The sequence below is a fragment of the Hoplias malabaricus genome, chromosome 3 (genome assembly GCF_029633855.1).
Source record: "Hoplias malabaricus isolate fHopMal1 chromosome 3, fHopMal1.hap1, whole genome shotgun sequence".
Lineage (NCBI taxonomy): Eukaryota > Metazoa > Chordata > Actinopteri > Characiformes > Erythrinidae > Hoplias > Hoplias malabaricus.
In genome coordinates this window covers 51,843,589-51,864,945 of record NC_089802.1, presented here as the reverse complement: position 1 = coordinate 51,864,945, position 21,357 = coordinate 51,843,589, and the positions used below count along the sequence as shown (strand labels likewise).

The 21,357-nt window shown below is 38.9% G+C and overlaps 2 protein-coding genes across 5 annotated transcripts in view; one reads left to right on the top strand and one right to left on the bottom strand.

The window, feature by feature from the left end:
• Window positions 1-10,570: 10,570 nt before the first annotated feature.
• ttll3 (tubulin tyrosine ligase-like family, member 3) lies at window positions 10,571-20,153 on the bottom strand. 3 transcript variants are annotated; one of them, XM_066663551.1, is made up of 13 exons: window positions 20,028-20,153; window positions 19,352-19,457; window positions 19,147-19,247; window positions 17,949-18,114; window positions 16,870-16,928; window positions 16,608-16,736; window positions 16,270-16,384; window positions 16,078-16,188; window positions 15,312-15,504; window positions 14,355-14,503; window positions 14,003-14,246; window positions 12,607-13,042; window positions 10,571-12,507 (listed from the first exon to the last, which is right to left on the bottom strand). In XM_066663551.1, the coding sequence occupies exons 2-13, from the start codon at window positions 19,434-19,436 to the stop codon at window positions 11,926-11,928; spliced, it is 2,370 nt and encodes a 789-aa protein (XP_066519648.1). In that variant the 5' UTR covers window positions 19,437-19,457; window positions 20,028-20,153; the 3' UTR covers window positions 10,571-11,925. The 3 variants fall into 3 exon arrangements, with proteins under 3 accessions (XP_066519648.1, XP_066519649.1, XP_066519650.1); XM_066663552.1 differs by having other exon boundaries at window positions 19,834-20,051; XM_066663553.1 differs by lacking the exon at window positions 16,608-16,736.
• slc4a8 (solute carrier family 4 member 8) overlaps window positions 20,114-21,357 on the top strand; it is a 42,259-nt gene continuing 41,015 nt past the window's right edge. For both annotated transcript variants that reach the window (XR_010801849.1, XM_066663549.1), the window contains exon 1: window positions 20,114-20,131. The gene's annotated coding sequence lies outside the window, so the exon portion shown is untranslated. The remainder of the gene's footprint in view (window positions 20,132-21,357) is intronic.

Genomic DNA, 21,357 nt, shown 5'->3' with positions numbered 1-21,357 from the left:
TGAATGAAATCCTATGCCAATACTGTTAGAGTACATTGTACATTGTGGGGACTTGACGTTTACTAAATAAAAAACACATGAAATATAATAGTTTCATACCATTTTGCAGAAAGTAGACTCTTGAAGTGTATGTTGGGTGCCATGGTGATTGTCTCCAGAGGCACAATCTGGCTCCAGACCTTTGCTGTCTGCTGTCGTTCTACTTTTTGTCACCTGAAATGGGCACAACAGTCACTAACATGTCCGATATTAAAAACATGTTGCCATACAATAAACAAGAGGAACACTAATAAGTGGTAGAAACTATTTTAAGGCTAAACACACCAATCAAACTAATTATTTTTAATAAACTTCTTATATTCTTATATCCTATGCCAATACTGTTAGAGTACATTGTACATTGTGGGGACTTGACGTTTACTAAATAAAAAACACATGAAATATAATAGTTTCATACCATTTTGCAGAAAGTAGACTCTTGCAGTGATTGTTGGGTGCCATGGTGATAGTCTCCAGAGGCACAATCTGGCTCCAGACCTTTACTGTCTGTTGTCATTCCACTTTTTGTCACCTGAAATGGGCACAACAGTCACTAACATGTCCGATATTAAAAGCATGTTGCCATACAATAAACAAGAGAAACACTAATAAGTGGTAGAAACTATTTTAAGGCTAAACACACCAATTGAACTATTTATTTTTTTAATAAACCTCATTCTTTTTTAACAGCTGCTTTGTGGGGACTTGAATGAAATCCTATGCCAATACTGTTAGAGTACATTGTACATTGTGGGGACTTGACGTTTACTAAATACAAAACACCTGAAATATAATAGTTTCATACCATTTTGCAGAAAGTAGAGTCTTGAAGTGTATGTTGGGTGCCATGGTGATTGTCTCCAGAGGCACAATCTGGCTCCAGACCTTTGCTGTCTGCTGTCGTTCCACTTTTTGTCACCTGAAATGGGCACAACAGTCACTAACAAGCCCAATATTAAAAACATGTTGCCATACAATAAACAAGAGGAACACTAATAAGTGGTAGAACTATTTTAAGGCTAAACACACCAATTGAACTATTTATTTTTTTAATAAACCTCATTCTTTTTTAACAGCTGCTTTGTGGGGACTTGAATGAAATCCTATGCCAATACTGTTAGAGTACATTGTACATTGTGGGGACTTGACGTTTACTATGTAAAAAACACATGAAATATAATAGTTTCATACCATTTTACAGGATGTAGACTCTTGCAGTGATTGTTGGGTGCCATGGTGATTGTCTCCAGAGGCACAATCTGGCTCCAGACCTTTACTGTCTGTTGTCATTCCACTTTTTGTCACCTGAAATGGGCACACCAGTCACTAACATGTCCGATATTAAAAACATGTTGCCATATAATAAACAAGAGGAATACTAATAAGTGGTAGAAACAATTTTAAGGCTAAACACACCAATCAAACTATTTATTTTTAATAAAACTCTTATATTTTTAAATAGGCACTGTGTGGGACTTTGTGTAAACCATTCATTTGAAAAGACATTGTGGGGACTCAGTGGGGGAGCTGCACCATTTGCCGAATGAAATCCTTTGCCAATACTGTTACAGTACGTTGTGGGGACTTGACGTTTACTATGTAAAAAACACCTGAAATATAATAGTTTCATACCATTTTGCAGAAAGCAGACTCTTGCAGTGATTGTTGGGTGCCATGGTGATTGTCTCCAGAGGCACAATCTGGCTCCAGACCTTTACTGTCTGTTGTCATTCCACTTTTTGTCACCTGAAATGGGCACAACAGTCACTAACATGTCCGATATTAAAAACATGTTGCCATATAATAAACAAGAGGAACACCCATAAGTGGTAGAAACTATTTTAAGGCTAAACACACCAATCAAACTATTTATTTTTAATAAAACTCTTATATTTTTAAATAGGCACTGTGTGGGGACTTTGTGTAAACCATTCATTTGAAAAGACGTTGTGGGGACTCAGTGGGGGAGGTGCACCACTTGCTGAATGAAATCCTATGCCAATACTGTTACAGTACGTTGTGGGGACTTGACGTTTACTATCTAAAAAAACACCTGAAATATAGTTTCATACTATTTTGCAGAAAGTAGACTCTTGCTGTGATTGTTGGGTGCCATGGTGATTGTCTCCAGAGGCACAATCTGGCTCCAGACCTTTGACGTCCGCTGTCATTCCACTTTTTGTTACCTGAAATGGGTACAACAGTCACTAACATGTCCGATATTAAAAGCATGTTGCCATACAATAAACAAGAGAAACACTAACAAGTGGTAGAAACGATTTTAAGGCTAAACACACCAATCAAACTATTTATTTTTAATAAAACTCATATTTTTAAATAGGCACTGTGTGGGACTTTGTGTAAACCATTCATTTGAAAAGACATTGTGGGGACTCAGTGGGGGAGGTGCACCACTTGCCGAATGAAATCCTTTGCCAATACTGTTACAGTACGTTGTGGGGACTTGACGTTTACTATGTAAAAAACACCTGAAATATAATAGTTTTATACCATTTTGCAGAAAGCAGACTCTTGCAGTGATTGTTGGGTGCCATGGTGATTGTCTCCAGAGGCACAATCTGGTTCTAGACCTTTACTGTCCGCTGTCGTTCCACTTTTTTTCACCTGAAATGGGCACAACAGTCACTAACACGCCAGAATGTTGCCGTACCATAAATAAGAGAAACACTGATTAATGGCAGAAAATACTTTTATCATCTCCACTTAACATATAGCAGCAATTTGTAGTTCTACATTTCTAGAATTTAGTCAATCTGATTCTCTGCATACTTTATCATGTTCTTCAATGGTCAGGACCACCACAGAGCAGGTATGATTTGGGCAGTGGATTTTTATCAGCACTACATTTACACTGATGTGGTTGTGGTGGTGTGTTAGGGCGTGTTGTGCTGGTTTAAGTAGATTACACACTCACACACACTGATATTGTGGTGATAGTATAAACGCAGAGCTAGTAATGATTCACCACCCTAATAATACCTGATCTGTGGCTGTACAATGGGTGTCCTGACCACTGAAGAACAGGGTAAAGGGTGGTCAACAAAGTATGCAAGGAATCAGATGGACTAAATTCTGGATCTGTAGAACTTCAAGGTGCTCCTCTATGGTATGTGGAGCTCATAAAATAGACACGTTTAGAAGCAAGTAGGTGGTTTTAATGTTAAGGCTTATCAGGGTGTGTAAAGCAAGTGTAAGACACAGCACTGTATACTGGTGTATATCCCAACTGATGTACATGAGTTCAGAAATCACACCTAGTGTTATACATTTCCTATACTGGTGGAGTACATACACATAGCATTTACAGTGTGTAAGCTGCATGAACAAAAGTCGTTTTCCTTACTTGTATCTCAGAACCAGATCTGTGCTGTGAATGTTTGGTGAAATGCTGATCAACTTCAGAGGCAGTTTCTGACTCCAGGTGACTACTGCCTGCTTCCGGTCCACTTTCTGACACCTAAAATGATAACATCAGCCACTATTAAACTTATAAGGTAGAAGGGTACCAGTTATTATCAGCTACCATTGGAAATCAAGTGGATGACTAAAGAGGTAGTTAGTTGTTTTTAATTTATCTGTCTGCTTCTGGTCAGTTGCCTTGGTTTTGAGAAGGACTGTGTGTTTATATATAAGAAAGAACTACAGTGGCTTTATCTCATTTGGAAACTGAGTTTGAGGATATCGCAGAGCTGTCAAATCACACTTGTGAAAGTGTTTTTTTTTTAATAATTTGACAGTTTAGTTTGAGAATTTGAGCTGCAAGAGAAAAGTAAAATGTATGACTGATAAAATGGGTAGAAAAACATTAGGCAGAAGTCAAAGGTGTATAAAACATTTGTATAAGGATTTTATACATGTAACATTTGAGTAGCTTCCATCAGGCAAATGGTATCTAATGCCAAGAGACACCAGGAATATTTAAAAGAGGTCACCTTTACTGAAATGCAGTGGAAATTATCATTTCTTTGTAAATAGGTTTTATAATTGCTTGTATACTACACTACAGTTAATAGTTTGTTGTGAGTGTGTGTGTGTGTTGTTGTTGTTGTTGTTGTAGGTGTATATACATTGTCAAAGTTTTGTCACAAGTGACCAAAGATGAATTTCCACATTCTTACTTTACTCCTCCAGGGACAATCACCATCTCCATAGTTATATGTAATCTCCACTCCAGATGTGATGTCTCTTAAAGCAAAAAGACACAACCGGGGCCTTCCTTCCAAAATGATTCTCTTCATTTTGCAGTTGGGGTTAATATGGTCTTCCAAGAGTGCCATCATCTCTTGCAGCATCAATACTGAATTTGAACAAACAGAAGACAGATAATTTGTGACAAAATATATTATTTTAGCTGTAGATAGTTTTAGTTGAGATTGTTCTAGAATTCAAACCTAATCAAACCAAACATTACATTCTGAGGTGAGGTACACGACATTTTGTTAAATAGAAATACTACTGAACTAAATAATGACTACAGAGTACAGTATATGGACATGTTTTCTGTAACCCCTGCCAGGAAAAACAGCAGAGACAGGCATGGATGCACATGTTGTGTGTGCTGGTCAACAGAAATGGATGTTGATAAACTGATGACCATGCTGAGCTCTCCACTTAAACCAGTACCAGCCCAGCATTAACCGGCATAGAGCAACATAGATCAGCTTAGACCAGTATGAAATATGCACTGGTTTGTAGAAAGAAGGCCTGGATTTTTAAGAAGGTAAATGTATTTTTCCCCTAAGCATTTTTTTTCCATTTTCTGCCTGAAATTACATACAAACATCTTTAGGCTTTCTCCTCAGGCAGAGAAACTAGAGTCAATTTTATGAAAAGCCTTAAAAAATGTCAAATAAAACATTTAAAGGTATTGAAATTAATCTGCAGTGGTCAATATCTGATGAAAAAAAAAAGAGAAAATGTAAAAAATAAAAAGGTAAACACACTCCTAAAGTTCATTTTATAATCTAGATATCAGTGACTTCAAACTGAAGAGTTAATGTCCAACAATTTGAAGTTATTGAAGCTGGAGTAGACAGTGAACCGGGGCCTGGCCAAGTGTCTCCAAAGACTACAACCTCTCCATAAAGATAATGATTCATTTTATTGCAGAAAAAAATAAAAATAAATTATATATATATATATATATTCAAGTCATATATATAATCTAGACTTAATGGCAACATTTACAATGTTTTTCTTTACAAACTAGACTCCTGCAGCTCTCCAAGTGCCCTGTTACCCTGAACAAACAGGAGAAGGGTTTATTTTTGTTGTATTTTATTCTGATATTTACTCGTTTCTAACGCAGAACAGTGTCCCTTCAAAGGCCAGTCGTTTTGGAGGAGGGAGCTTCACTCTGGTTCGCTGTGACTCCCTCACACCCCTCCGTGTGTTTAAATCGCCTCAGCGGGGGAAAGGCAGCCAGTGAAAGACGTCTAAGCTCTGAAAACATGTTTATTGTCTTGATTGTTTTTTGTTGTAATAGTTGTGGCCAAATAAAACCGTCGGAGTCGTCTCTCGCGGTGCGGGCCGCTGAAACACGGGCCTATGTTTGTCCCGCCTCCTTGGTCACGCGTCGTCATGACTCTGCCCCTGATTGGTCTGCAGACTTGATTGACGTGTCGCTGGAAAGCTAAGAGCCTATGCCACACGACCATGAGAGTTCCTTAAGGGAGACCCACGGGGATAATATTTAATTATTTAAAAATATGCTGTACCGTGTTTTTAAACTGTGTTTTTTAAACTCACACAAACACGAAGATTACAAACAAACGGACTGACGGAAAGACACAAGGTAAGCGCTGGTGTGATTTGTTTTTGTGTGAATCGCTTCTGGGCTCATGACGCAGGAGTTTAATTTTTTAAAAGAGAGATAAACCATGTTTGGAATAACACTCTTTCGGTTTTAACTCCATATCCACACATTCACTGTCACTAATCTGTTCATAACTTTCCTGGCGAGGTGTATTTCGACCAAAATATTCGTTTTCCGAGAGGAATTAAAAATAAAACGGCATCATTAATGAAAAGCTGGGACTCTAATCTTTAACGTGACACTGTGTCTGTCTTAGACCTGTAACAGATATAAACACAACCTCACACCTGAACAGATAAAGAAAAGCCTGTGTACTCACGTCCAGATGAGGTCAAACATAACTCCTTTAATGGCGCTGTGGTCGTCTCCTCCGGCCTTCTTCCGGGGATCAGCTCTCCTCTGTTCTCCAGCACCAAGCTTCCTTTAGTGAAGTCCGACACCGCGAACACTCCTCCGCCTTATTTACGAACCACAGACCGCACTAAACTCACCGGCTTTCCGAAATCAAAGTTTAATCCGAGTTAAACTGCCGTTATATTCGCTCACCTTTAAATGAATCGATGTATTTAACTTCGAGCCCCGCTTTGTCGCGACCCGCGGTGACGTGAAAAACGGCGTTCAAAATAACAAACGATTCACTGAATATTCACTGGTTCCACCAACTCTTAACACACCTCTCTGAAAAGTGCACTAAAGGTTCATAAACAGCTTAGCATTAGCAAAACAAACGGACTGGAGACCGTTAAATGCCTCATCAGGGCTGCGTTAACCACGGGGAACTAGATAAATGCTCAGAATAGAGCACCGCTTATATTCAAACGCTAAATTGACAGTAGTTTACGCTCCACTTTTTTATTTAATAAAAGCGCTGAGTGATATAAGACTTAAACATTTAGTTTCAACGCAAAACTCACAGGTTCTGTGCTTGTTGACTAACTCCTCTTGTGACTGCGTATAATGAAGCCTTTCTTAACGAGCTACCTCATTGGCCCGTTTCAACCAATCAGAAGTCAGGATTTCTGTACCACGTGATCAAGTGTGCTAACGGCCCCAACAGCAAAACCTATGTCAACAGGGGGCGTGCACACACACTGAGCACTTGCTCCCTATACACTCGCACACTTTTGTCAGGGCTATGACCATCCTGGGGACTATTGAGATTTTGAAGGGGCGGGTACAGTTCGACAAAATAGACACGCTGCAATGGTTAACTTTGTGGGGACTCGATTTTAGGTCCCCACGATGACACAGGTCCCCACTTTATTGGTGTGTATTCAGGTCAATGTCCCCATATTATAAGGTTTACAAACACACACAAACACATGCACACACAAGCTGCTGTCAGAAGGATAGTTCAGACAACTAACAAGGGTTTGAAGAGTCATCACTCAACATTCAGATGAAGAGTAGAGAATGAGGAGAAAAGAGTTTCTGGAACAAGATGGTAGAAATAAGGTCAAAATGATGTCCCTAATCTAATTGGATATTTTGTTAGGTGAGAGAACAATTTCAAGAAAAAACACCATTCAAATATAGTGAATTATCATTACCAATAATGCAATTATTTAGTCAATCTATCAGTCAATAAAGTGTGAAAGCATTTGCATTGACCACATTTTATGTTCTTTTTTACATGTTGTGTTTTGAATGTGTAGAAGTGTGTTATTTGTAGAATACCAGTAATCAAGGAGAGTACAAATGGCCTCACTCTGACTGGATGATACTATGGACCTCTTTCTCCACTCATCACAAGCACAACACTAGACAGCATGAAAGTCTGTTGGCTGACATAGCAGACCTTGACTGTTAGTATTTTCCTCCAGAGTGTTGAACTGTCCAGTGATGTTGTGTTCACAGCAAATTAACAAAAAAACAGATAGTTAGCTTACTATGTCTCAGAGAGAGAGCACGTGTTGGCCCTCAGCCCCTGAGGTTGGTGGCACTCTGTGACTGGGGGAGTCCTAGCTAACTGCAGTGGACTAACATGTTGTTTATAAAAAAAAAATTATATTTTGATACAACAGACTCTGTACTGAAATGAAGAGGTGTCCAACTGTTGGTTCCTCAGAGGAAACAAAAATAAAAAAGAGATCTCCTTAATATCTTTGAGGTTTCTCCTAAACAACAATATCAAATGGAAAGACAAAGCAGATTTTGGCATAGGTCTCATGCTGCTCAAATGTGTAACCTCAGGAATCTCACAAGTGTCTCCTCTGGAGATTTAGTGGAGATCTCAGGGAAGTTAAAAATTGTACTCAGATTTGCCAAGTACATTTTTAAACCATACTGTCTCTATTATCTCTCCTTTGTCTCCGTTATATCTCTGTCATGTCTCTGGTCTCCTTTTTTGTCTTTTGTTTTTCTCCTAAGGAATTTTAGAAGAATTAGCATTACGACTCCTGAGCCATTACAGAGCAACAATTGAGGAATACAAATTTTCTCTGGGTCACTGGTAAGGCTCAAAACTTACTGTTAGAAAAAAAGCAGGATGGGAAAGAGAGAACACAAAGAGAAGTGCCCTATGGTTTTCATTTTGTTTCCCACTCACACACCCACGTGACTGATTTTATTATGTACCAGACTAAACCACAGCCATTTCTCAGTCTGTAGGTCTCTTACACACTAACACGATCAAAAAATGCACACACACACACACACACACACACAAAAAACGAAAAAAACAAACACAATCACACATAAACCTCAGTGATTATTTTGGAGCTGTGTTAAGCCTAAGCCTAAATATAAACCTAGATTTAACTCCAGTCAACCAAATAGCTAAAGCAGGGATGTTGGGTTTTTATGTATCTACTTATGCATGTATGTATATATTACAATTTTTTTAGATATTTTTAGCCAGACAATATTTTAAACACACACACCCACACACACACTTACCATAACATGCATTTATTTAGAATACAACCACCAAAATATATATCTCTTCTGGTGTCAGTTCCTTTAGAATGAGAAGATTAAGAAGTCAGCTGTCTGGCAGCACTCCTGGAGTCACTTAAATGTATGAGTGAGTCAGACTAGAGAGATCTGTTCTTCTAGTCCATCACAGAGAGTTTATGAGCTGTAAATACCTTTATAATGGTCTACTGGGTGATGACACATGAGGAAGTGGTCACAATAAAACAGTAAGATATTATATAGTGCACTGTGTTGCTCAAATGGAAAAAATAAGTAAATAAGTGCTATTATATTACAGTAAAACAACACTGAAATCACAAGCCATAACTGTGTATTTACAGTGTTATGCTGATAGTAACTTACTGTACATTCAACATTATTGTTTATAGCATAACATTTTAAAAAACTTTTAAAATAATATCAACTACTGTCAACTAATTTTTAAAGGATCACCAAGGATATTTTCCCCTTAAAAAGCATCAATATCATTGTGAGACTCACTGTGCTGTAATAGGAAGAACATTGCTTCTGTCAATGCTAATCCATGCTTAGCACTACAGAAACTGCACTATGTAACATCTGGAGGAGTGTAGGACTCCCCCAAGGCACATCCTCGCCCTCTCTGTAGGTGAAGCCCCAAAATAGAAAATCATACCTAGTATTCCTTCAAATAAATGTGTGTTAATTCTAAAAGATATACCACAGAATAAGCATTTACCCATGTCATAGTCAATATATGCTTTTACACTAGTATAACAAGTAGTATAAAAGTGGGTAAAACCTCCAAACATCTCTATGGGCTGCCTGCCAAAAACTTCAAGGGTGTATCAAATCACAGAATAACTGACAATGTTATCATCAATGCAGCATAAGTAGAAGAGTGATGCACTTAACAAGTGCAGTTGGTGATAAAACTGTAGAAATACACAGGCACACACACACGGTTCCCCTTTGATATTGAAGTGAGGATCCATGTTCTATGCTGCCCCTGTAGATCAGACACTGGGCAGAAACAAGTGTTGTCGCCAGCTGAAATAAACCTGTCAGTGACGAGCTGTGCGAGACCATACTTATTGCTTCTATGAGGCTGGAAAGCTGGCAAGGCACCAGCAGTAAGGCTTTGAGAAACTCACTCATCCTGCAGCACATATAATGCAGTCCCGCCTAGTACAAATCCAAGAGAAAAAAACAATCATTTAAAAAAATCTCACAAAAGCCTGCATAATTTTCTCTGCACCACTTTAGAGCACATTTATTAACTGCATTTAAATAAACAGTCTACTCATTTTAGTATTTTGTTTTAACCTTTATCTATATTTGTTGTGGTAAATGTGCTCAGTAAAGTGTAGAATCATTTAAGCCCTAAAGTTGAATGCTTTCAACGATTTTTATTTTCTGAACATGGTTAAAAAGTAAAACTGCCTAAAATTATTATTATTTTTATTTTATTTATTTTTTAATCACATTTATTTGTAAGGCACACATGTAAATACGGGTTCATAACAGAACTGTACAGTAAACATACAACATATAAAATGGCACTGCAGACATTAGAATTTACATAGGGACCTGTGTTTTTGTGTAGTACATTTAAAGTGTAACTAACCCAGTGCCCATTAATCAGAGACAAAATTTTTATTACCTTATTCAAGTGTGTGTTTGTGTGTGTGTGTGAGAGAGAGAGAGAGAGAGAGAAAGAGAGAGAGAGAGAGAGAGTGAAAGAGAGAGATAGAGAGAGAGAGAGAGTGAAAGAGAAAGAGAGAGAGAGATGTAGCTGGATATGTCCTGCATTTAAACTAGATGACCTTTACTAAGCTGCCAACATCCATCTACTATAGGGACAGGAAATCCAGTACACACACAGAGAGAGAGAGAGAGAGAGAGAGAGAGAGAGAGAGAGAGAGAGAGATGTCCTCTAGTGGTCAGTGTATGAACACATCACTTTAATATCCAGAAGTCACCCTTTAGTGAATTGGTGAATTCAACTTTTGTATGCAGATTTTTTTTTATAATCTCCATTAAAAAGCCAGTTTAAAAAGACCATACTCAGTGCCAAGCGTTAGTCGGGCATGTATAAACCTCTGAGTACTGGGGTTTGGAACAGTGTGTTCTCTGGAATTACAGAGAACTATTCACATTAAAAATGGCTTTAGTGATCCAGAACTAATTATGAAACATCAGTATCTAACTTTATCTTCTAACGCAATCAAATACTTACAGCAATGTTCCAACATCTATTGCAAAGCCTGATATATAAATATGTCTAGGTCTAGGTATCAGAATGTATTTACTGTTTTGAAATTGACAAAGAAGCATTTTTGTTTGCACTGTGTTTGAAATATCATTATAGGGGTTTCATTCAAGCAGTACTGAATGAATAAGTACTATCAACCTGACAATAATGGGAAGATGAACTTTGTTTACAAAACTATTATATAAATTGATCATATTGTACTTAGATATACTGGCTAATCACTGCCTTATAATCAAAACCATATGGGTTTAACCCCAAAATACCTACTGAATCTGCTAAAATGTTATACTGGAATATTTCCCATGATGTCTGTGATTTCATATTTTAATTTAAAACTTAAAATAAAAATAAAAACCGCAACCCTGAAATGGATTAAGTGGCAAAGAAGATGATGATGAAAAATACAATATTGTTTTTTTGTTTTATTGTTTGTGTTTAGCTTCTTCATAAATAGATGATTCACTCTCTGGGATTGGATGGATTCTGATGGATTAAATATAGTCATGTGTAATAAAATACACGTTATTAGTTATTGTGATGAAAAAATGTATGAGTTTTGTTTTTTGCAACTTTTAAGGTAACAGCTTAAAATAGCATAATTTGGTGATTATCTAGTTTCCTAACACAGTGGTTTCCAACTGAAAGAACTCAAAATCAAATAAACAAACATTATATTCTAGTTCCCACTAAAGAGAAAACTAAAGAACCAATAAGAAGTTAGGATTTCTGTTGTTTTTGTAAGATCTCAGTAAATGGTTTTCATCTTTCTTTTGTTTAATGTCATCTTCCTCTGTTCGGCAGACGATAACACATCAAATACATTTTACAACATAAACCTTTCAGTGTATGCTTGGCTCAGGTGGTCCCAGGACTTTCTACTTTATAGGCGTCTGTGTGTTGCTGGTGCATTGGTGAGAGGCACTGATGCCTGCATAGGGTTGTGTGAAAGGTGTGGACAAGGTGTGTGAAATGAGTGTGTGGGTGTGCTCTGGCAGTACTTGGATCCAGGCTGTAAACTGATAATCTCCAGTGATGGGCTGAGGCGAGTGAGGGTCAACAATGTTCTATTTGTCCAGCGAGAGCGAGTGTGTGAGGGTTCAGCGTATGTGTGCCTATGACAATGTGAAGTGTGAAGTTGATGACGGTCAGAAAGGCTGGGCAGAAGGCAAGAGGATGATGGCAAAGCTTTTCTGCGTCGTCTTTTCTCCAGTAAAGGTTGACTGGTGGAGGACCGCTCTATTGTGTCCTTTCGAGAAACACTGGGCCAGGTCCTCTTCACTACCTCAGACTGGTTCTCTTCATCAGTGGGAAGCCCACTGGGCTTCAGCGCAGGTCTGGATCTGCGTAAAAGCTCATACTGAGAGTGGATAAATGTCTTACATGGAGAGACCCGAGGACGTCTGATCTGAGCCCCTTCCACCAGAAGGTTAATGCCTACATACTGAGGAACCTCTACGGCTGCCTGGAGACATCAGAAATATTCCCTTAACTCTTAAATATAATCCAGCATTTTATTTATCTTGTTATTTAAAGGACAATTGCTCTGGGTCTGTGTGGGTACCTGTTTGTAAATGAGCTGAAATCCTCCAGTGTGTGCGTTGTGGTTGTAACGTCGTTCCAGCACAACACGCAGGGTGTCCTCCTGCACAGCTGGACAGAGACGGGCAGTTACAGCTGTGGAAGGTGACATGGTGGGGCTGACATTGATCTCCAGCAGCCATGGTTGTAGGTCATGCCCCAGAATAAAGTCTGCCCCATAGAGCTCAAAGCTTGCCTTACGAGGCTCTACACTGTCCTGTGCTGTCAGCAGCGTCTGGACGACTGCCCGCCTCATGCCTGGGAGCACTAGCTCTTCCCAAAGTCGGCCACGGCCTGCAGATTCCAGCCAGGAACAGAACTCTGAACATGACCACATGTTTTCAGCCGGCAGCGAGGGGTCACGACTTGCACTAGCTCGGAAATGCTTCTGGATGGAGTTGTTGCAAAGATGGACAGAGCTGATAGAGGAGAAGACAAGGGAGAAAAGAAGTGAGTGTAGTGTTCCACTTCAGATTTGAATACCAAATAATTATCTTCGTATTCAAACATCTGGAAAGATAAGTGAATACTGACATATAGCACTGAGCAAATGCCTTACAAGGGAATGGCTTAAGGCTCTTTCTCTCAGCAGTAAATGTGTTTTCATTAAATATAATTAGGCTAAATTCAAATACAAATCAATACGGTTATATGTTTAGTTTAGCTAGTAAACCATGAGGTTTAATTTGGTTTTATATATCTTGGTTTCCCCAGATGTAGTTAGGTGTTCACATTTCGATTCATTAAATTAGAGGTGGGAGTATGAAGCTAACCTGTTTAACAAAAATGTAAGTAAATAGTATTACGGTAACAAACGGGCAGAACTCTATAAGTCTAATATTTTATTATATTATATTATATTGTTACATTCATATAGTACCTTTCACATACCCAAGAATACGTCACCATAAAAAAAAAAAGATGGGTAGAGGATTCCAAAGGGGGGGATGTTTGCCTGAAGGGGCTTAGGGATGTTATTATGAAATTAGACAAATGGGTGGGAGATAGGCCATGCAAACCCTTACAAATCAGCATTATAATTTTATAAGAGATGAATTCTGCTACGGCAAACCAGTGAAACATTATATAGTTTTCCTGTCGTGTCCTCTACTTGTACTTCTGAATGTTCTGAATGTATTGGGGAGGGCAAACTCTTTTACAAGGTAACCACAAAATACCACATTACAGCAACCGAACATTGCTCGATGTAATGAAGACATACACCAACAGCAACTTTAAAGGTAAGCAAAGGGTGGAGTCTAGCAATATTTACATAATACGAGGATGGGAAAATGCAGATATATTCAGAGATTTAATGTGTAAAACAAAGCTGAGATTTGGGTCAAATACTACACCAACATTCCACATTCTTCTCTCACCTGTCCAGTCTGAGGGTGGAGTACGGCTGGGTGGAGAAACGCAGGTAACACTCGTCGTAAAACCAGACCGTGAGAGGGTTCCAGTCCGTCACCAGGAACCACTGACGGAGATCAAACTTAGTGCCGTGAACCAGCAGAGGGCGCTCTATATACTTCTGCACCACCCACTTACTGTCTTTAGCCAGAGCAGAGTCAGAGTCCACTAAATTCAGTATCTCCTCCAACCTGTTCATACACACTATACCTAGAACAGCACAGAATGAGACACCACTTACATCTCTTACACTGTCCTCTCTGCATAAATATTTTATACAAACATACATACAAATATTCACACACACATTTGGCTCACCCCTGCCTCGTGAGAGGGCCCCTGGTTTGATAATCCAGATGTTACTAAGTCCATCAGTTTCCAGCTGTGGGCACACCTTCTGCATTTGGGTTAACATGGACTTACAGCGCTCTGTGTACTCACTACACCCCTCTATTATCATATCATCACTACAGAGGAGAAAGAAATATATACATATACACGAATAAAAAACTAACAAAACTAAAGGAAACATGTCTGTGGTCTAGAGGGGTATAAACACTCCAGCATTCATGATTTTGAAACTGTGTTCTTTTTCCATAGTTTCCATAGTTTTTCCAGAGTTGTGCCTGTGATCCAGAACTAATCATCCAACATAAGTATGCTCTGACATAATGAAGTCAACTACGATATATAACATAAAGCCTCAGCAGAAAAGTCTTAATAATAATTTTTCTTTTTATTCATTTATTGTCTATATTTCACTATTGAAAACATAGTTCTTATGATCTTGTGTATTCATCATTCATTGTCTGTAACTGCTTATCCAGTTCAGGGTCAATGTGGGTCCAGAGCCCACCTGGAATAAATGGGCACAAGGAGGGAACACACCCTGGAGGGGGTGCCAGTCCTTGACAGGGCTACACACATTCACTCACACATATGGACACTATTGTGCAGCCAATCCACCTACCAACATGTGTTTTTGGATTGTGGGAGGAAACCGGAGCACCTGAAGGAAACCCATGCGGACACGGGGAGAACACACCAACACCTCATCAACAGTCACTCAGAGCGGGACTTGAACCCACAACCATAGTACCCTAGAGCTGTGTGATTGCGACACTATCTGCACCGCCTCCGTGCTGCCCCTTGTGCATGAAGGGCTTTTTTTTATAGAATTTGTCAATTGGTAGAAATGATGGTGAAATTCAGAAAGTCATGGTGCTTTGAACCGCTCTTAAAGAATAGTAATGGCGTCAAATGAATTGTACTCACTGAATAACAAGGTAGTAATTCTGGATAAAGTCATTCCACTGCTGCTCTGAAAGAGAGGGAGGAGAGTCCAAAGCCACGTCTATATCCTTGTGCTCTCGACTGTTCAGATACTCCTGACACACGTACAGAGCTGTGTCAATCAACCCAGCTCCAAGCTTTGATTTGGCTTGTGGTTTACGCTGATTATGCACACCTGCATCACAGAGAGACTACTGTTCATTACAGTCATAAGAAAATTCAGTAACTCTCTTTCTCCAAGATTTCTTGCAATAAAATCCCTTGAAAGTTAACAATTTTTCTAAATTCTTTTCTAAAGTTAACATTTTAAACTCTAATAATTTATAACTCTGACATATTTACAAACAACACATATACCCATATAACCCATATAATACTTTCAATCAAAAATGTTCCAATATTGGTCATTGTACAACATACAATGTAATGCACACTATGAGAAGTGAACACACACCAGATCAGCAGGCAGCCATTCCCAGCACTCAGGGAGTAGTTGGGGGTTAGGTACCAGGCTCAAGGGCACCTCAGCCAAGGACTGAGGGAGGAGGACAGTGCTGTTCAGGCACTCCCCATGGCCACAGCTGTCCCATATCATATAAATTCCTATCATATCAAAGACCCCTGCAGTGTAAATCATGTCTTTTACCTTGTTAACAAGTCTGTGTGGTGTTTGTTACATACTAGAAGGCATATGAGAAAAATACCAGATATTACAGTATCAAAGCAGTGAATTCAGAGTGCGTTTTACCCTGCGAGTGTTTAACATTATATAGTTCTCCCGTTGTGTCCTCTCCTTCTCCTTCAGCCCTCTCCACCACATAACGCAAAAGACTTGTGCATGCAGTACGCCTAAAGTCCTCTGTGGGGCGCAAGACAGAAGGAGATTTATTTGTAATTGATTGATCTGGACCACAAAAGTAAATGGACATTTGGTACTGACCAGTGAAAGCATGTTTTTCATCCTCCGCCCCCAGCCTGTAGCAGCGTGGGAAGAAGGAATCAGGATCAGTGGAGTCATACCACAGGAGATTCCTTAAACTCGTACACAAGCCCACCTGAGAGAGTGCGAGAGAGAGAGAGAGAGAGAGAGAGAGAGAGAGAGAGAGAGAGAGAGAGAGGAAGAGGAAAATGAGTGAGAGCAGTGAGAGAGAGCATAAGATTTTGAAGGAGAAAGTGATAGATACACAGTAGTCAAGACTGCAGTTACAATATTTTAGAGAGAATGTTAGCTGATGTATATAGTATGTACTATATGTTAGCTGCTTTATTGAGTGGGACCTTGGTGGTGAAGGATCCAGCTTTAGCATAGTGATTAGTCATTTGGTCTTTTTTTAAGAACAGATAGTCCACTGTGTCCCTCCTGGTGGTCCAGTAGAAATATGTGGTTTCGTTGCGCACCAGGCGAGACTAGAGTGTTAACAAATGACAAGGATATATAAAACTGAAGTATAATATATATATGAAGTATAAAATTGAGAATAAAATTGAAGTTTCTTTTTTTTTTTTGTAGTAGAAATACGTTAATGGTACCACAGCTTACCATAAGGTCTGACATATCATCTGTGCCATCACTCTCTTTGTCCTGTCCTCTCTCTGCACCTGGACACAAACACAGAGGATTGAGTGATGACAGATCCTCCCCAGGGATAATGAGACTGATCCAGGGCTGTGACTTGTCAGCTGAAGTGCATGTGTCAGGTTCAACTTCAGCTGTCATAAAAGGCCTTAACCCTTGGAAGTCAACAACTATTAAATTTGGTTTGCTCTGCTAAAACTAATTAAACCTAATTGCATAATAATGTATACATTATATAAAGTAATATGCAAGTAATTATATTTATAATATGTTGGAATGGTGCATAGGTTTGAGTCAATATTTTCAATGATTTTTCTGTTTATTTTTAAGTTAATATATACTGTACAATCACAATGTCCATTTTATCAGCTCCACTGACCATACAGGAGCACTTTGTAGTTCTACAAATACAGACTGTAGTATTCCTTCAGTTTCTTTGCATACTTTTTTATTCCCATTTCACCCTGCTCAATGGTCAGGACCCTCACAGGACCACCACAGAACAGATAGGATTTGGGTGGTGGATTATTCTCAGAGCTGCAGTAACACACTAACGTGGTGGTGTGTTAATATTTGTGCGGTCTGTGTCCGCGTGAGTTTCCTCCGGGTGCTCCGGTTTCCTCCCACGGTCAAAAAACACGTTTGTAGGTGGATTGGTGACTCAAAAGTGTCCGTAGGTGTGAGTGAATGTGTGTGTTGCCGTGTGAAGGACTGGTGCCCCCTCCAGGATGACTTCTTGCCTTGTGCCCAATGATTCTGGGTAGGCTCCGGACCCACCGCGACCCTGAACTGGATAAGCGGTTTCAGACAATGAATGAAAAATGTAATGTTCTATTTGATATATCTACTTCAATTTACATGTTCTGATGAACCATGAGCAAAAAAGGATATGATGCTGATATTTGCTTATAATCATACTCATAATAAATAATAACATAAATTAATAATATTTCATTTAAAGGTACTTAATGCAGTGCATCCTATAAATTATTCAAGATAATGATGAAATGAAAGTGACTTCATCTAAATGATCAATATTTTACCATCATCATCATCGCTGTCAGCCTCTTCCATGCCCTCCGCATCCTGGTCTCCATGGCGACAACCCTGTGGAGCGTGGCGAGGAAGTCGACGTTCCACCCACCCCCTGGCTTTCAGAGCAGTGCGAATCACAGGGTATGGACCGTCAATTGAGAACACCTTCCTTTCCTGCATAATCACGATCATCACTTACAGAACATATTTAATGCTCTAGCGCATCAAACATGCAAACATATGGAAGCAAGTAAAACAAGAGAGGGTACTAAGATTAACCTTTACATAAAAATGAGTATGTAAATAGTATGAAAATGTCAGCTGCCATTTTACAATATTTACAGACCAATAGTTACAAGCCATTTTGGAACGCAACTCATTACAAATTATATCATTACCTTTTTAAAGAAGGGGACAAAGGACAAAGCACAAGGAGCAAATGTGAAGGTGGTATTTATTAAACAGAAATTAGAACAAAAAAATAATATGAAACAGGCAAGGAAAGAAACTAAACACAGAGACACAAAACAAACAGAAGCAGAGTGAAACTTAGAGATTAACACAGGCCTAAGACAGGGAGCTAAACACAAGAACAAAAGAGACAAAACTAGACCAGAGACAGAGAATAAACCATGACATTAACCTTGAACATAGACCAAGATAAACCAAGACATGAACAAAGATAGAAAAACAAATAACAGACAGAAACTGGAACAATAACTTCAGACAGGCAGCAAACAACACCCAGAGAGAAACAAAAATCAGAGAAAGACCAACACACAGAAAAAGGAACCATTTTATGGTTAACACTAACAGGGAAACTAGACACAACGGTGAGCTATTGTTACATGACATAAAAAGGGTGTGAAAAGAGATCACATTAGGAACACAAGGCCAAAACAAACACAATGAGTACACGTCAGTTAAAAAAAGAAAAAGACAGAAAGCAGAAAACTGAACCAGAAAGCACAGAATAAAGACAAAGTGTGACAAACTTTCATTGAAAATTGAGACTATGTTGGAAATACAAGGACAGTGACAACATATTATCTAATATGTGTAAATTATAATCTAAAATTAGTGACAATGTCATCTAATATCTTTCTGCTTAAGCTGTTGAATTCTGATCAATTCATTATCATTGCAGGTTACCTCACACTTGTCATCAGATGATTATAATATTAAGGAAACTCAGAGGACACTGACCTTTACAGCTTTGTCCACTTGAGCCTTGGCCATTTTTAGTCTGTCCAGGTTTAGTGCAGGAAGTGCACGACTGCACCGTACCCTGCCCTCCATTGGAGGCACTAACACATACACATACACACACAATTATTTTCCTTATGGGGAACAAACTGCTCTGTTTGTAGCTGTGTGTGTGTGTGTGTGTGTGTGTGTGTGTGTGTGGTACCTGACATGAGCTGCTGCATTTTTGAGAGCTCAACTGAACTCTTGAAATCCACCTCAGCCTTCGTTGCTGTAGAAATTAGCTGCATTCTTTCTTCCTCAGATTAAAACTAGCACAGTATGTTAACAAAATGTATGAGGTGTGAGTATTTTGATTCAAGCTTGAGTGGATTAAGTCTTAAGGTACAGAAAAAAAAAATGTATGTGAGAATAGATTGATTAAAAAACAATTGTGTGTTTTGGCTTTTCTGATTTTCTTTCCCATTTCAATTTTGATACCATAAAAAGTCAGGACACAGCACAATAAAGAGACAGACAAATAGCACAATTCAGATGGTCATTTGGATGTTGTCTGGATTAATTTTTTTTTTAGTTAATAACAAAACTTTACTACAAAACTACAATAACTTGATTATATCATATCAACTACAATCAAAACGGTTCTACTGCACTAAGCACTGAATAGCTATTCATTACTACTCAAACCTGATGCTCTTTTATCCAGATGTCACTGATAACATTCACTACAGCTAAAGCCGTCTGTCCTTCGTTCACAGTAATGCATTTTTCCTTGTAAAAGCTGGCGGTGGTGGTAAAGTTACACTGCAGTGTCAGCTGGATTTCCAGTGAAACCGTTTCTCTCTGCTGACTGTACTCTTCACTCCACGAGACTGTCTCACCTTGCTCTGTGATCGTCTGTCTGCTCCGCGTGCACTTTCTACTCTTCCTGTTGATCGGAGACATAACAACTGTTGCCCGGCAACGGGAGACGCCAGAGCTTCAGGTAACGTTAAAGTCCCCTCGCATTAATCCCTAAAAACGGTATACATAAATTATTAGACCTAAGGAAATAATCCCCTTAGGTCTTAAAATTGGCTTAGATAAACTTGATATAACTCTAAACTTCCAGCTTCGTTCAATATGCAATATTTGAACATATAAATATTCCCTTCCTCTATTTCCAATTAGCCCTTTACTCTGTCTGGTAGCGTGCTACAAACGTTTTGGTGATTGGTTCCTTAGGTTAATGACGTAGCTACTAAACCCTGGCTGTCTGAAACTGTTTAAGACTGTTATGGAAACATTGCAGTTTCAAAGAAAAAAAATCAGCCACAGTTGAAACTAGGTGTATCATAGATTCACGTGCATAAATGTAAGTAACATTTATCTGTCTGTAATGTGAAGCAGTTCCTGAAAAGTCAGGCATGCACACACTGGCAGGTTTATATGGCTCTGTTCTAAATGAGTCCCTAAGCCCTGAGTAATGCACCATTTAGGTTGGGGTCTGCACCCAAGTCCTGCACAATATATCTAAAACATATGCATTTATATGCAGCTGTTACTTGCACAACTCATTTTCCTCTGGCACCCCCAAAGGAAAACCCACGCGGACATGGGGAGAACACACCAAATTTCTCACAGACAGTCACCCTGAGCGAGACAAACCCAGGATCCTGGTGCTGTGTGAATGTGACACTACCTGCTGTAAAACTGTGCTGTCCAAAACATGAATATGTTAAAAATAAATAAATAAATAAATACATTTGCAACAGTAGGGGGCTTTTATTTTCAAGAGTGAAGCTAAATAAGGCAAATAAAAGATAGTTTAAATAAAAGAAACATGTAGGCATCCATGAGACCCACAGGAATGACTCTCCATGTTGGGAACAGAGAAATTTTTGATGCAGCACAACATGGCACAAATTAGTCTGACAACAGATCAATCATACAGATTATTGAATATATTAAAGGCTAATGCTCAAGCACATTTTAAAACTGTAATATTATGATTTATGTCCACTTTGAAGTAAAAAAAAAATCAAGAACAGATAGCCTACATGCTAATTAGCCAGGTAGCCTTAATTAAAAGATAACTGAGATATCTTAACACACATGAACAAGTTCTGTATAGCTTGAATTCACAGACCAACAAATGGAGCAAACTGCTCAAAAGAATGGATTATTGTAGTGGGAGTGCTGGGTTGTCTTGTGTGATTGTGTGGCAACAGC

Bases quoted from the DNA above. Each gene is read 5' to 3' on its own strand.
- ttll3 (XM_066663551.1), bottom strand. From the start codon at position 19,436: ATGCAGCTAATTTCTACAGCAACGAAGGCTGAGGTGGATTTCAAGAGT. The intron at 16,385-16,607 runs GTCCCACTCAAT...GCACTCTCTCAG, and splicing joins CTGGATCCTTCACCACCAAG to GTGGGCTTGTGTACGAGTTT. The intron at 14,504-15,311 runs GTGAGTACAATT...TCTCCTCTGTAG, and splicing joins AATTACTACCTTGTTATTCA to TGATGATATGATAATAGAGG.